The following is a 17,878-nucleotide window of genomic DNA, read 5'->3' on the forward strand; positions in this document are numbered from 1 at the left end:
TAAGGAAAGGGAGGTTGATTTGCTATACATCACCGATGAAACTAAAGATATTGACGATGGAAATAGACATTACTGTCTTATACGAGACCTAGGAAAACTGTTACAGCATCTAACAAAACACAGAAGTACAAGTTATTATTGCAGGTAATTTAGTTTCCAATATATTAGTTTGCAATCTACTAATTATTTTCTGCATTAGAATGTGTCTTCACCGATTCAGCGGAAACAACGCTGAACAGCGACGTGATGCGCATATCGAAGAATGCGCCACCCACGGCGTCCAAAAAACAGTTTTCCCTACCAAGAAGAAGACGCTTTATTTTGATAAATATGAGTGGACGGAAAAAGTAAAAATAAAAATTATTTAATTTAACTCTTAATGAAATGAAATTATTAGGTGCAGTATGTATTTTACGCCGATTTTGAAGCAATCCTACCGAGAGTTCAAGGATGTGATCTAGATCCCGATTTAAATACCAGCAAAGTAAACATGCACATCAGCTGCGCGTATTCGTGGGTGCTTGTTGGACCTAACGGTAAGTTATTTGTCAAAATTCCCTTTTAGATATATTATAAGAGAATACTTATAGGTGTACCTGTTCGAACCGATTGCTATCGAGGTCAAGATGCAACTCGAAGAAGTTTCTGGAGTCTATTCTGGAATTAGAGACTGAGTTGATGGAACTCATTGAGACCAATGTACCAATGATTATAACCGCGGAGGAGGAGGAACAGTTTCACGCTGCTACGCATTGCTACATTTGTCAGAAGCAGCTAAATCAGGGAAATATGCCCGCTGTTCGAGATCATTGTCATTTCAGCGGTAAATATAGGGGGCCAGCGCATAACCTCTGTAATCTTCAAAAGAAAGTTCCAGAATTTATCCCTGTTTTCCTTCATAACCTTAGCAGGTGATTTTATTAAGTTAATTAACCAGGAAATAAACCTAATAATAATAAATCTTCATAGATACGATTTACATCTTATATGTCAGGAGATTGGTCATTTTAAGGAACAGACACTTGACTGTATTCCTTCCACTAACGAAAATTATATTTCACTCAAACTAGGTTAAATATATTTAATTATGAATTTAACCTTAACAGTAATTTTATTATTATTTTTAGGGAGATTTAGGTTTTTAGACTCTTATCGATTTCTAAGCGATAGCCTCGATGCTCTAGTATCTAATCTCGTTTTGGAAGGAGCCAGTAAATTTCAGATTGTTAAGAAATATTTTGAAAGTGATAAAGTTCAACTGCTTTTGCGGAAGGGAGTCTACCCGTACGAGTATATGGACGATGAAAAGAAATTTGACGAGACGATGCTGCCACCTAGAGAAGCGTTTTTCAGTTCATTGAAAAATCAAAATATTTTAGAATCTGATTATTTACACGCCCAAAATGTTTGGACAGCGTTTAATATTCAAACATTAGGTAAAATTACTATAGTATAAATATTTCAAATCTCTTAACCTCGGTTTTCGTAGGGGAATACACCGACCTCTATGTGAAAAGCGATGCGTTGCTCTTAGCCGACGTTTTTGAAAATTTTAGAACATTATCTATAACTCATTATAAATTAGATCCCGCTCACGCTTACACCGCACCAGGTTTAGCCTGGCAAGCAGCTTTGAAGATGACCGATGTTCGCCTCGATCTCATACTTGATATAGATCAACACTTATTTATTGAAAAGGGTAACGCTTTTTGATATTTTAAATATTATTGTATTTACATTGAATTTTTAGGAATTCGAGGCGGTGTTTCAATGATCTCAACTCGCTATTCTGAAGCGAATAACAAATATATGCCCGACACATATGATTCGTCTAAAGAGAGCAGTTATATATGCTATTTAGGTAATTTACATTTTTTTTAAATAATGTTTTTATTTTTTATTTTAATTATTTTAATTTTAATTATATTAATTAACTTAATTTAACTTAATTGAAGATGCGAATAATTTGTACGGTGCTGTTATGTGTGAACCACTACCGCTAGGCGACTTCCAGTGGGTTCAGAAGGTTGATTTGCAAACACTCTGTGAAAATATTCTGAGTATTCCCAATAACGTTGAAAACGGATACATTTTAGAGGTAAATAACAAGTGTTATAATTATTGAATTATATTTTTAAAGAATTGTTTCCTTTGCAGGTGGATCTTGAATATCCTCCAGAGTTGCATGACTTACATAACGATCTCCCAGTAGCGGCGCAATCTAAAGTTATTACACATGATATGCTATCTCCATACTCCAAAGATCTCTTAGGAAAATTAAATATTAAGGAGAATCAAACTCTACCAAAACTTCTTCCTAATTTAAATAATAAAGAGAAATACATAGTACATTACCGCAATTTAAAATATTATGTAGAATTAGGTTTGAAAATAACCAAGGTTCATCGAGCTCTAACCTTCACTCAAGGAAAATGGTTAGAAAAATATGTTACATTCAACACTGAACAGAGGAAATTATCCAAGAGCTCATTTAAAAAGAATTTCTGGAAACTTATGGTTAACTCTGTTTTCGGGTAAATCAATTTAAATAATTTATTACTGGTTTTTTTCCCTTACTTCATTTAATTCTTTAGAAAAACAATGGGAAATTTACGGAAGCATATAAATTTCGAGTTGATTCATAAACCAGAAAGAATGTTAAAAGTTACAAGTTCCCCGCAGTTTGAACACTTTACCATCTTTAATGAAGAGTTAGCCGGCGCTCATAAGAAGAGAGCTAAAATTGTTCTTAACCGACCTATATTTACCGGATTCACCATTCTAGATTTATCCAAGGAGCTCATGTATCGGTTCCATTATGGATTCATAAAAAATACGTAAGGGAACAAAGCATCACTATTATTTACAGACACTGGTAATTTAATTTAATATGAATTTATTTAAATAGTACTAATATATAAAATATTTACAGACAGTTTAACGTACAACATTAAGACGGATGATGTTTATAAAGACTTTGAAGTTCATAAAAACCGCTTTGACTTCTCTGATTATCCACCTTCGCATTTCCTTCAATCTAATCAGAATAAAAAAGCTCTCGGCTATTTTAAAGACGGGACAAATTCACAGTTAATTCAAAGCTTTGTAGGACTTCGTCCAAAGCTTTATTCTATTAAATTGTACGGGGAGTCTAAGACCGCTGAAGAGTAAGAAAAGGAGTTGCGATTGGGGAAATCTTTAGAGTCAATTTTAAACCATAAAAAGGTTTGTAAGGGTGTTGCCATGAACGTTATTAGAAACGTCATCCGCCACGAAGACTATGAACGTTGTCTTTTTAATCAAGAAACCATGTCAGCCGAGATGATGCGTATAGCTAGTTTCAAGCATGAGCTATTTACTTTAAATACTAGAAAACTTTGTTTATCACCAAATGATGATAAGAGATATATTCTACCCTGCGGGGTTCGTACATTAGCGCACGGTCATAAAGATATTGAAAAATGATAATGAATGCTTGTATTTATGTATATTTAAAAAACTACTATTGCTATAAATTGTAAAAATTATTTTATTGAATACCTTTTGCACATAAACTCTTTAATCATTTTATCGTTTACATTTTTATCTTTCTTAAACCTAGACACAATGTTATACATTTCTATTCCTTTACACCTGTTTATAGCAAAATAGATACAGAATGCTCCACACGTATTACTAGAATTACTCCGTAATTGATTAGAATTAAAAGTAACAGTTTTACTGTTTCGTTCAATAAAGTCATTAAATTTAAAATAATCTGGCGGGTTTCCAAAGGAATCCATGAATTCACTATTTTTATGTTTAGAAAAATATATTAGAACCCAGTGTTCTCCAGGTCCAACACGGGTATCGGTATTTACAATAAATAGAGAAGGGAATATTTTTACATATTTAGGTAGCTTGTCAGCCGCGAACACGCCTCGAAATATACTTTTAGTACGTAAATCTTTTTCAAGAATTTTAGTTATCTGTAGCGAATCCATTAATTACTGTAATCGAAAATCACGGTTCGATTTTTATCAATTTCAATCAAATTTTGAAACTCAGCGTAAATTAGAATGGAAATCGTCTCCGGTAACGGTTTTGCAAATTTTAATTCTAATCTCAGGTTACTGTTTTTTGCAAGATGCAAGTGATTAGCGTTGTTATTAAGATCCGAGGTTAAATTGTACGCGAATAAACAATTTCCGTTAGGGTAATCTTCCCGACTTATCTGATTCCCTTCATCTACGTTCCACTGATTAGTTTGAATGAAAAGATTACAATACGCTTGAATATATTGATTTTCCTCAAAGTTTAGAGATAACGCCTTATGAGGGACGCTGCTACCGTCAATGTACAATCCAATGCTTGATAAATCGAAATGTTGAAAGTTGTACGGTGATTTTTTCAAATCTCCTAGAAACGCTTTTTGTTCCACAAACCCGATAACAACTTTCTTGGGTGCTTGTCCGGTAAATAAATGATCTTGCACACTAGCCATAAGACCAGCGGGTATAGAAAATGAGGTGCACTCCGAACGAGTTACAGGATATTTAGCGGTTCCATATTGTAGCGCCTTGGCTTGAGCGAGCGATAGTTCCGGTATCACTTTAACTTTCCTCAGATAAAGGGAAGCTGATAAAATCTCCACTTTACATTTTACGTCGGAGTGAACGCAAAAAGCTGCTCTATTTTTATCGAATTTAAATTTCAAATCAACCATATTTAATAAAAAGCGTGGTTGTTGACATAAATCAGTATGGACTACGCCTAACAAGTCAATCGCCCCTTTTTGCGCTAAACTCGCTCGTTTCGAGAAACCATCGTTATCGAAAAATGAATCGAACTTCCCAGGCGTATCCCGATAGAAAAGTGAACTCGTTCGCAGAATCTCCGAACGTTAATAAAGTTTGTATCATACTTTTATAAGCGTAATTTTGACTGGAAGGTGTTACTGATCTTTCATTAAGAAATACGTGGACGTCGCTAAAAGCGAATGAAGAAACAAATTCTCGGGGGCGATATTGTCGGCTGGAGTGCCGGCGGCCCCACCCGCAACACCTGGAACCGCGGGTTGCGGTAGTTGACCATTATCTTTAGTTACCTTAACTCGAACGTGCAACAAAGTTTGTAAAAGGTCTATATACGTTTCAGAGTTACCGTTGATAGAAAATGTAATTGATGCGTTATCAACTATATTTGATATTGGATTATACTCAACCCATTCTCCACCAATAATCGAAGATTGTGTCATAGGTACTTGAAACAAATCTAGCTCGGAATTTATACACTCAACTGAGTGCGGGTGTAAAAGGGACATTATGAGAATATATCGGAATGATTAGGGAACCGTCCTTTCGCTATCCTGCCTGCTGTTGAAATGGCGCTTTTCGACTTAGTTCGTTTCCTTTTATTTCCGGAACCCGTCATTCTTTTAATATGATCCGTAGCTGAAGATGTTAGTCTCATGGCTTCATCAGCTGCTGAAGCTAAAGTTTCCCTTCCAGCGTTAATAGAATGCGATTTAAGCGCTAACAACATCGGTCGCTACTTTCGCTCCGGTACTTAAAAGTTTTTTCCCCAAGTAAGAAGCACCTTTCTTCAGTAAAGGTACCGCGAATCTAAACGCTGAAGATAATATATTTCCTAGTCCATGTCCTCTTTGCACGGCTAAACCTCTATATACAGGTATTCCACCGAAACCAACCTGGTTTAAATAGTAACTTTCATAATCAGTTCTTGAAGGCGAATATTCAGACCTCATGATGTTAACTGTTCGCTCTCTTAAGCTAGAATGAGGGTGTGTCCTGAATGATTAAAGGTTTATAGTGAAGTCCACATTTTACGGGGTTTAAAATGTAATACAACGTGAGCTTTTCCACTATGAAACTGTATTGGCTCACCTAAATCATCTGTTATATTAATCTCTATAGTCTTAATATTATTACACACGACTGGTAGGTAATGAGGTTGTGAAAATATTTTTGTAGCTGTTTTCCCATTAGACTCGGCTTTCTCTTCGACGCTTATGATTCTTAATAGAGGTGCTAAACTATCCCCAACAACGCTATTTTCAACCAGATCTGAATAAACGAATAAGGAATGTAGCCCAACGTTCATATCAACTGGGTAGGGGGTTATCATTGAATTTAAAATGGTGAAATCATTATCTCTTCTATCCTTAAAACCTAGTAAAATCGATAGATCGGGACCAATTACAGCTCTGATTTTCGGTTGCAATTTAACTTTAATTCGATTAGAATAATTTAAGTAAGCGAATGTAACTTGTTCTTCTTGGTTGTGGACGTTCATAACATGTAATAGTTCTTCCGGAGTTTTATAAAAACCCGCGGGAACTTCAATTATTTTATCATATTCGAGAGGGTCTTTAACTACAGGGTTATCAGTCATTTTATCATATTCGAGAGGGTCTTTAATAACCAATAGATTAGGTTTTCGAACGTTATGCCATGTCCGAGGATAGCTTATTTCCGCTAACCCATCTTCATACTGTTCCTCAAATCTTAACGGTTCAGCTAAATACGTTCGAAATTTACCAACGGTATTATCTTGGTAATATAATGACGAGGAATCTGAAGGTAGTGTTACGTAAAAACTCATTTTAAATCCACTTCTTGTATCCAAGAATTAAATGTAGGGTCGTAATCTTGCCACTTTACATACAGTTCTACGCGGCCGTCCGATTTTTTCCTCTTTTTTATTACTTTTTCGATTATGAAGTAACAGTCTTTTAAATCTCGACCAACAATCTGAACCTCTTCTCGATAGAATACTCCTAAAATGGTGTTAGAATTTAAATCCATCAGCTTATATACAGGTGGGTCACGTGGTAGTCTCTCAGCTATTTTAAACAATTCTGTAGTAAAATTCGGGTTATATTTCTTATCGAAAATTGATAAATTTCTACTTATTCTACAAATATCTCCAATTTCAAACGCGTATGTTAACGGAGGAGAAAAATTTACCGAACCGTAGAGATTTTTCCATATTTTAGCAGAGTTATCTAGAGTAACTTCCACAGGCTTACATTTAATTAATCTGTGATAACTATTGTTATAAGCGTTTATAATATCATCTAAAATGCCGATATATTTAAGGGTGTTATTCTGCGTGAAATAGCGATATAAACGAGATTTAAAACTTCTAATGAATCTTTCAATAATGGACGCTTTCATTTCCGATCGGGTAGCGAAAAATTTAATGTTCCTTCTTTCTAATTCACTCTGCACTTCTTGACAGGCAAATTCGTTTCCATGATCACTTTGAATTCTTTTCGGTTGACGGCCTTTTTCAAAAACGTTACGTAACGCTTCTAAAATTGTTACACCTTTCTTATTTTTAACCGCTACAGCCATAGCGTATTTGCTAAATATGTCGATAATACATAATACGTAGCGAGATCCGGAATTATATTTAGACAGCTTCTGAAAATCTGCCAAGTCCGATTGCCACTGTTCGTCAATTCCATAAACAATAGTTCGATTTCGTTTGAATCGTCTTCTAGCAGGTTTATGCAGCGTATATGTATCCTGCTTTATTAGAAATTGTTTTACTTTTTCCAATGAAACCTTTAAACCTTTATGTCGAGCTGAATTATAGAGCGCTCGAACTCCAGCGAATGACCCTGGGTCTGCGGGGTTAGTATAGATCTGCTCAAGTTCTTTCTCCATATTGGGTAATATTTTGATGTAATGGCATGTAACGCCAAAACAGGAAATTAAATAATTCTAATATTATAATAACTATGATAATTAATACAGCTGTGATAATTTTCGGTGATTTTGAAAATGATTGTGATAAATAGGCTAAAAGTCCTAAAGAGACCGTTTCTGTACAACCTTCCATTGTAGGCTTATACTATGAAATGAGAACAAAATTATCAGGTTAATATATTTTATTTAGTATGTATCCAAGATCTTAGAGGACTAGGTGAAGATGATGATAACATTGAACTACTTGGTGGTGTATGAAATACAGCGAATGTTTTTAACAGTGTCAATCTTACAGGATTTTTAATTAAACGTTTTGAAATATTCGACTTATGAATGCCCTCGTAAAACTCTGTAACTCCTATAGGATCCTATCGCTGTTCCAGGCCTTTTTCTCACAGCGTCATACAAAAGATCGATTATATTAGATCCTCTAATCACTTGTCCTCGAATAGAAAGCTCTCCTGAGTTAGCCCATCTAATATATCTCGGATCTTCCGTAGTCGCTCGGTATAATGAAATCGCATCACTAACATAAGTTGCAGGTAGATAATAAGATATTTGCGCGAACCAGGTTTTAGGCCGTTCAGAGTTTTCAATAACGGGAGAGATTTGCTCTTTACGTACGTAAGTTAACCGTCGTTGGAGAGTTTGATTGTATAATGCTAATTTCTCTGATTCGTTTAAATCTGGATTATCTAGAATAGATTTCATTTCATCATCGAGTGTCTTCTCTTTTTGAAGTTCAGGTGTTTCTTCTGTTTTGGAAGGTGGAGTGTTTTTTAACCTCTCCATTACATCTTCAGCTACTAGAAGCATTTTTCGAGCCATCATCGGTTTATAGCTCGGCTTATTGCACTTCCGGCGACTGAGCTAACGATAGATAGCAGTGGCGCTAATAAAAATGGAAGAAAACCACCTTTTTGTACCAGTATCTTTCGTCGTTTTGATATAGGGTTCTTCTTCGACACGTTTCGTATAACCGCGCTATGTTTCTTTAACCGCTTACGATGACGTTCTGACATTTATAAAACATTCAACGAGAGCCAGTATAGCTTCCTTGCTAGCGTATTTAATAGCTGTCTTTCTTTGATTTAGATAACAGGATGTCAGGAAACGTAGAAAGTCTAGGTTTTCCTTTACTCGTTTTGAGACACCCATTTAGAGATTTTCTTAGCCTTTCTTAAAGCGCAATGAACAGTTTCGGAATGAAAAGGGCAGTTTAATTCAACGTCTTCTAGTTCTGATAATTTAGGACAACCGGTATCTTCGATGTTAGTTACTGGAACACCGAGGAGTGTCGATAATACTGCAGCTTTTTCTAAACCTTTGGTGAAAAACGAAGTAGCTTTTTCCGCTATCTGATTGCAAATGTCACGTCTCGTTCTGTAAGGACGTTCGCCGTCATCCCATCGAAGATGACAAATGTTATGAGATATCCATCTGCATTGTCTTTTATTTTCGTTTGAAAGCTCTTTGAAAGGGCATGGAGATTTGAAAGTAAACACTTCCGATTCTTCAGTTTCTAATACTACGTAAGCTAATTCTTTAATAATCCACTCTCGATTAACCCTAAAAAAATTCCCTTCTATAATACACTTCATTTTGGAATAAAGACAGCCGATTCTTCACCCGGTATTAAACCTGTTCGTAGGTTTCAAGTCAACTAATAAATACCCAAATTTCCGTGACGTAGCTTGTTGAAACGCATCAATAACGTATTTGCTATTGGTTGGAGATATCTGCCTCGCGAGATGATAAATTGTTGATTTATCTCGTGGTGATTTAAAAATAAATAGATAATGAGCATTTAAATTTAAAGTTCTTATTTATTTTCCGGGGTAATAAAGGTTTTGCATTAAAATTAGTACGGAGGTGTTTCTGTGATGAGATCCATGAATAAATAAATTAGTTACATCTTTATTATTAGATATCTCGCATAACAAATCGTCTAAAATAACTAAATTCCTAATTTGCGGGTTTAATATATTAACATCGAGTAACCCTTCGTGAAACTCGACTGAAGGTGTGTGTTCTAATATTGATTGAAATAGTTTCGGCTGATACTCGGTATAACACCATATTATCCTCTCCGGAGGAGGGGATATACAGGTCTTCTTATATTGAATCAACCGTCCCACCAGGAATGACTTTCCGCATTGGGTGGACCCGGCTACAAGCCCATTCATTGGATGTTGTAAGCTTAAATCCATAATGGTAAATGAGAATCGGAACATTAGTGCAATCAATTTTATTAGTTTTTTAACAAGTTTTTAGCATTGCATATTATTATTGACATTATATTATTTAAAATTTCTTTCGACAATTCACAGCGAATAGTAAACATTTCAATAATATTTTCACAATCTACCGACATAATTATTTCATAAAAATGCAAATCTACACGCTTAGAATAATCCGTCATGATACAATCATGCTGGAGTTGAGATGGATGATCAATTTGACAGCCATTGCACGCTTTCTTTAGAGCTTCGTGTAATTGTTTAATTACAACGTTAGTCATCGCCTCCTTTATTTCCTTGATTTTCTTTAAACACTTCTGAATCGACTCGTACTGGTCGAGGAAATTCAACCAAGAAGATTGAGCGAAAGCTACCCCCTCTTTAGTCGGTAACAGTTTTCCATAGTTTACTCCATAACCATGGTACATTTGTCTAACATCTAAAACCTTTTGTTCAGCAAATCTATGAACCGAAAACCGTTTGGTTTCAGAACCTGTGAAAACCCACGAAGTTTCAGCTTCGTTATTGAAATAAGCTTCAATGGCATCTTTCTTTGTCCATAGCTCTTGCAGTTCCGCTTCTGTTAGTTTGATACCCTTTGTTAAATCTAATAGACCGCAGTGGATGGTTTTATCTGCATAAACGATTAACCCTTTGTCAGCAGACACAGGAAATGAACAATTCCTATAAAATAAATACATTAAGACAAAGTTAAGAATTATCACTGAGTATTCCTACTTACATTTTAAGGTTCCTCGGAGTCACTTCCAATACAATTCAGATGGTGAACTTTCTAAATATGGTCTTACTATTATACGGTTTTCCCTTTTTATACTCTGAAATTATTTATCTTCGATATCTTATTTATTAAAATGGAGTTTAAAATTAATTCCATTCTACGTATACGCATTTTGAAGTGTATCGCGTTACGTATATAGGAATTTACCCGGTCCTCATACGGAATCACGTGTACAATTACAATACTTGAGAACGATACATTTCTCATACTTAAACTTTAGATATTCGTTTGAAATACTCGTGAGAAAGGTTCAAGTGTCAAGCATATTTAAGTACTACAATGATATTAAAATGAAGTTTAAAAATATTTCCTTTCTACGTCATTTTAACAACGAATATTCCATGACGTCAAAACACTCAAATCCATGTTTTAAATTCAAATTAACCGCGCCCCAATCCGCGCACGTTAACCGCGTCCCATATTCCATGACGTCAAAAAACTCTTAAATTCAAATTAACCGCGTCCCCCGGGTAATCCGCGCACGCGCGCCGCCTAGGTTATCAATTTTTACATCATTTCAACTTATTCCGTACGATAAAACTTGATAAGATATACGTTCAAGTGTCACTCGCGATAAGCAGAGATAAATGAACAAGCTGGCCTGAACACAATATGTTGATATACGAAAAAACAAATCGTCGCGAGAAATATCATAAATACATTGACTTTTTGATGATTTTACCCCTATTTCACCCCTTAAATCCCGGATTTCGATCCCGAACCCAAACCCGAACCCGGGTTTGGCGTCTCGCCCTCACTTTCCTTCTACTTTAGTTAATAAAGAAATATGAAAAATCCCTAGTTAACGCTGTGCTTAAACGTGCAGTATTAAATGTGGTATTTAACTCTATAAATGGGCGTATTAACACGTTTAAAGGTGTGATTTAATTCTTAAAAAGAGTGTATTAACACTTTTAATTGTGTTATTTAACTCTAAAAAAAAGGCCTATTAACACGTTTAAAGGTGTGATTTAATTCTTAAAAAGGGCTTATTAACACTATTAAAGATGTGATTCAACTCTTAAAAAGGCCTATTAACACCTTTAAAAGTGTTATTTAACTCTAAAAAGGCTTATTAACACTTTTAAAGATGTGATTTAACTCTTAAAAAGGCGTATTAACACCTTTAATTTCTTTGAGATGCTATTTAACTCTTAAAAAGGCGTATTAACACCTTTAAAAGTGTTATTTAACTCTAACAAAAGGGCCTATTAACACCTTTAAAGATGCTATTTAACTCTTAAAAAGGCCGTATAAACACTTTGAAATGTGTTATTTAACTCTAACAAAAATGCCTATTAACACCTATAAAGGTGCTATTTAACTCTTATAAAAGGCGTATTAACACTTTTAAACGTATGATTTTACCTCTTAAAAAGGCGTATTAACACTTTGGCAAATCGGTGTTAATTTTGATCTCGAGAGATGTTAATTCAGATCTTTAAAGGTGTTAATTAGAACATAAACGGTGTAATTTAATCATTTATGGGTGTCACTTCGATCTTCAAAAGGGTGTAACTACACCTTCCTGAAAGGAGCTTTTAATACCATTTATGTTTCAATATTCGTAGTATAGGGTGTAGAGGTAATCCTTTACAAGGGCGCTTTTAAACACCTTTTTTATACGATAAAACATCTTTATTATATGCTCTTTTAACACCTTACTTTTGCCCTAAAGGGTGTAGTGTAACTTCCACAAAAAGTGTAATGACGGTGTTTAAACCTCTCACACCTTTATAACACCCTTTGCACACTTTTTTCACTCCTTAACCAGAGGTTATACACCATTTTCACACCCCTTTCAAACCATTATAACACCCTTAAACACCTTTTTAACGCATTTATTTTTAAGAGTGCACACTATTATAAACGGAATCCCTTGATTAAAATAATTAAATGTTAATCAGTAAAATAAACAAACGCTCATACTTTTCATTAGTTTAAGTTTGAGGAAGCGCCATGTTCCTCGCCATGTTCACTACGGATTATTAAATTGTCACTTTTAAAATATCTTTTCGAAAAGTAATATAAATAATTTAATCAATCTAATTCCCGGATTTAAAATTCGTTACGTCGCGTCGGCTGCTAAGATTTCTATGGTCTATGAAATAGCCATTTAAACAAATTATCTGATTGACTCTATGTCCTCCTAATTTAAATTGATAAGCCCTGTCGCTGGTATTGGGAATAAGGTGAATTTAGTTTTGGTAACCTTACGGTTAGTTTCAGATTAAAAAGTGACATTTTTCGTATTCTTTAAGATTAATTAATGTAATTTGGTTATAAACATACAAAAAGACAAGTGCCACAGTTTTCGCAACGTAAAAGAGATGAACTGAAAATCCCCGCCATTCTGGTTTTAGGCCATACAATATTTACAAATAGTGTTGGCCAATATTGTAATTTAACCGATTTTGAGAATTTCCGATTGCGATTATAACCGATATCTAACCGATTATAACCGATTTTTTCCGATACCGATATTTTCCAATAAATTAGGAAAGTCAAAGGTCAAGGCTATAGTGGTGCCATCTGCCTTGTTTTTGAGAATATTCGTTTTGAAATATTGTGTAAAATCGGTAATTTAGTCGCAAGACGATTAATCGGCAAAATTGCGATATCGGTAACTGATACCGATATTATATCGGTTTCGGCCCATCACTCTTTACAATTTTCACTTTTCAGAGTTTGAACGTAGCGAGTCAATTACTACAGAAAGAGAAAATATTCTAGAAAAGTTTAATGGTAATGGTGCTTTTTAATTTTTTTTATTCCAAATCTAAATCTCTTATCCAACTGGATTAAAAAAGACGTTATAATTTATCCAAAAATCCAAAATGTTTATAGAACCTGGGTTGAAAAAGATATCAGTGCCCATTAAAAACTTACTGAAGAAATTTCTGTAAAATCGTTTAAATTGTAATTGATATTTGAAATAAATAAAATAACTGTTGAGCTATTTTCTAGCTCCAACAACAGGGTTATTTGTACTTAAAATGAGTCTAAAACGGGCCTATTTAGTACAAATTAATAAATATGTTAAGGTCTCAAATAATACTGTTCTACAGGTATTTTTGTAGTTCCGACAAGTGTTAATACGTCATTAAAAGGTGCCTAAAAAGTGACTTTTCCGGATAGTTTGTATTATTTCAAAATACCTTAAAGTTTCAAATAGTACCTCCCTTCAGAGGTATTTTTGAGTACCCTGGCTAAAAAGGAATTTCTTAGTACCTTTTATGGGTATGAAAAAATACCGATTGTTTTTTACAGTTTTTGGAGTTTGAAAAGGTAATTTTCGTTTTGCTGTGTTCAGCTCAGAGCAACTGCTATTTTTAAACTTTTAACTGCCCTTGTTCCAAACATCTAGGCATACTCTTAAATATTTGTTTCTAGGTCTATTTTTAGACTTTTTATCTTTTCCTAAGTTTATTCAATTCTCGATTTGGTTCTTTTAACTTTTTTCCCCATTTATTCTTGCAGGTAATGCACACGCGTAACCGTCTTCTCTATTTATAGGAGCCAGGTATAAGTAAATAGTTTTAATAATTGGTGGTTTAAGACTTACTAGTAATGAGTCAAGCTTGGTTCAGAAAGACGTTAGGAAGGTAGAAGGCGAAGGGATATGGACTGCCCTCTGCGCTGACCTTCGACTTGAGCTTTTCACTTTCACCTTCTGTTAAAAAATCGTCGTTCACAAGGCTCAAGCATAGATGGGCACTTTCTGCTCAATCACGATTCACGACCCTGATCTGATAACCGAATATCTGATATCGGGATAACAAAATATTTCTCGTCGAATATATTTATATGAGTAATATAAGTATGACATTTAAGGATAATTTTTCGGAGATTTTTCCGTAACTCAAGTTTTCAGTCTAAATCTACCCAAGAACACGATTACCAAACAATATTTTCAGAATATCAAATACGAGCATTACATACATGCTCAGAAAAAAAATATTGCCGCTAATAAAAGGAGTTATTCGTGAACGGCGTTAACTTTTCAAATTAAATCCTCGAAGTCCAAAAATATAGTTGTGACCTGTCAGATTAATTTTCGTTACGCAGATAAGAAGTTTTAAAATGAGTAGCTTTTTAAGACTAATATTGTTTTTGTTTTTCAAAAATAAAAAAAAAAACACAATTTGAAGTAAGAAGAAAATAACACGCACAATATTATTTTCGTATATTGTGTAAAAATATTTTCGCAACGTTGATTTATAATAATTAACTGGATAACGAAGTGGTCTGCTTCATTTAAGCCTTGTCGGAGATTTTTCAAACGTGAGCTTGTTTTTCTTTTTTCTCCTTTCCCTTCTTCTCTCTTTTCTTTTCCCATTATTTTATACCCACTAAATGAAGAACTCTGCTGAATATTCGGGATCAAAATTAAAAAACTAAAAAACTAAAACTGACAACATGGTTCTACAAAATTAAAAATGAGAATCTTAATCCTATGGATGAACTAACACTAATTAACCAGGGACAAGGTAATCTGGATTTACAAATTGCATCCGAGGGGTAAGACACTCTGCGAACTCGGTGTACACTGCCGTACCTTTGACAGTGCTAAATGGAACTCGCGAACTCTTGAAAATGCACGAACTCGGTGTACAGATTATCTGAGACTGTCTTACCTCTCGATTGCATCTTATATAATAACCCCAATATTAAATGAAAAACAACAACCTCCACTTCTTGTACAATAAAAGTTTTTATTTATAAAAACGACGACTAGTTTCGTTACCCCTTGTGACGTTTTTTATGGTTGGGATCCAATATTTACGCCCCAGCCAACTTAGTCAATATCGCCAACAAAATATATAATTACGCGCAAATGATAACCATTAATGGCCTGATTAATAAATTGGTAATTAAGCTAATTGAATCTGGAATTGGTAGGTCTTATAATGATATAAAACATAACTATTGATTCAAATGGTAATTAAAATGTTTAATGAAATACCAAAATAATTAATGACGGTTAAAAACACACTTATAATACTCTAATAATAAAACTTACGCACTGGCTCTTAAATGAATTAAGTGGGGATCTTCGCGAATGGTACCAAAACCGATAGTGCGACACTCTATTTAGCACTATATTGCTCTATTGGCCGTTAGCTTCGCGACTAATTGATGTTTTTGTTAATTATTAACAATTTAACATGTTTCACTCACGCACTCGACTCCAGGATGATGGAGCTTCTTGGGTGGCTCCTACGGCGACCTTTTCGACGGTGGCGACTCGTATAGCAGCTCCGGTGACCGAGTAAAGCCTAGTTCCCACTTAGCGAAAAAAACAATTTTCGCGCTGAAAATTGACGCTCGCGAATAAAATTTGCGATTTTTTTCAAATTCGCCGCTAAAGTCGCGTCTCCGCGGTATCTAGCGAATGTTCTATTTTTGTCGTCCACACCTTGGCGATAAAAAGCTTCAGCCAATCACAAAATGCGTTCCCTCGATCTATTCCGCTCCCGTCCGTCACTTATTAAGCCTGGGTCTTTAGAAAAGCGGCTCAGCCAACTTGACCAAGATACTGAAGTAAAGGTAATTATCTCACGAATAGAATCGTTTATTTATTGAAATTATCAACAGGAACATCCATTTGGTTCATTTTGAACCGATGTTTTATGTTAGGCCTAAAACATTATTAAAAACCCGCACGAGTTGTTTTCAGCGTTTTTAAATTTTCGCGCTAAAGTGAGAACCGCTTCCCCAGCGACCGAAAATTTTATTCGTCTCGAAAATTTGCCAAGTGGGAACTAGCCTTAACCGTGACTTTACAGGAACTCGGCTAGGCGTTGCGTTCAACGGCGGCAAACATCATGCGTCCACAATGGTCTGACGGTCCAGCGACTGGGCTTGTAGCGGCAGGCAGTTCTAGGTCTCGCAGGATAACGGCGACGGCATAACGGCGGAGTCTTTTCAGTCCCAGAGTTTTCAACGGTCTCACTCTTTCTTCGCTTGACCCCGGCTTTTTCACCTCGAGATCGTGGTTGCACCGAATGTCACAATCCACAGAGACGCGTCAGTCAATTTCGTTTTTGAAGGAAGGACTAATCGGGGGCAAAACCCACAGAGACAGTGACGTATTTGGGTAACACAAGTTCTAAAGAGCCAGTGATGTCAAGGCTTTTAACATTCCTAAATTATTTACAATACATTTTATACACTTAGTAAAAAACCCAGTTGGCTGGGCCGGATATTAGGTCCCTTATACCTGGAAATATAGCGAACAAGAGGTCGCGTCTAAGAACCTCGTCACATCCTTCGGGAACATCATCCCAATATTATCTGCCAACAATAATCCACGTAAAACATTCAGAGATATTGGATTAAAAAACACATCTAAAGAGGTAATAACAGCTATTGGGAAAGTAACAGAATTAGATATCTTACTCACGTACGGGAGAGAACATACTTGCCAAACTTGAAGAAACTCTTAAGTTAGAAGAAACCACCTATGGACTGTGAGAAGGATGATAAAATACGCGAAAAAGTAGATTAGTCCATAATTAAAAGGGATAATATAGCTAAATCCTAAACAAATTTGAAGAAATTAAAAAACTTACTACTAACTCGTACCCAATCGGTCTTCGAGCAAAAAACGCGAAACTCGGATCAAATAGATCTTCGAGTAATAAACTAAATTAAAATTAAATAAAATAGCCAGAAATTCCAACGGTAGACCGGTTTCGTTCTATTTGGAACTCATCAGTACCGTGCGGGAAATCTGGCTGGCGACTGTCAAATCTAAAGGAGAAACTAAGCCTAAACATTTAAAATTTCAAAACGCGTTGCATATAGCAACGGAAAGCCGAAAAGGGGGGAGTGTGGTGGAGAATAGAATATACGATAAGTTAAGTTAGGAGAAACCACCTATGGACTGTGAGAAGGATGATAAAATACGCGAAAAAGTAGATTAGTCCATAATTAAAAGGGATAATATAGCTAAATCCTAAACAAATTTGAAGAAATTAAAAAACTTACTACTAACTCGTACCCAATAGGTCTTCGAGCAAAAAACGCGAAACTCGGATCAAATAGATCTTCGAGTAATAAACTAAATTAAAATTAAATAAAATAGCCAGAAATTCCAACGGTAGACCGGTTTCGTTCTA

At 35.1% G+C, this 17,878-nt stretch overlaps 1 protein-coding gene across 1 annotated transcript; it reads left to right on the top strand.

The window, feature by feature from the left end:
* Window positions 1-1,178: 1,178 nt before the first annotated feature.
* LOC149932541 (uncharacterized) lies at window positions 1,179-15,665 on the top strand. The gene is made up of 6 exons (XM_090157138.1): window positions 1,179-1,436; window positions 1,490-1,699; window positions 1,751-1,861; window positions 1,956-2,098; window positions 2,158-2,346; window positions 15,657-15,665. The coding sequence occupies exons 1-6, from the start codon at window positions 1,295-1,297 to the stop codon at window positions 15,663-15,665; spliced, it is 804 nt and encodes a 267-aa protein (XP_090013264.1). The 5' UTR covers window positions 1,179-1,294.
* The last annotated feature ends 2,213 nt before the right edge of the window (window positions 15,666-17,878 follow it).

The sequence above is a fragment of the Leiobunum rupestre genome, chromosome 8 (genome assembly GCF_980474605.1).
Source record: "Leiobunum rupestre chromosome 8, qqLeiRupe1.1.hap1, whole genome shotgun sequence".
Lineage (NCBI taxonomy): Eukaryota > Metazoa > Arthropoda > Arachnida > Opiliones > Sclerosomatidae > Leiobunum > Leiobunum rupestre.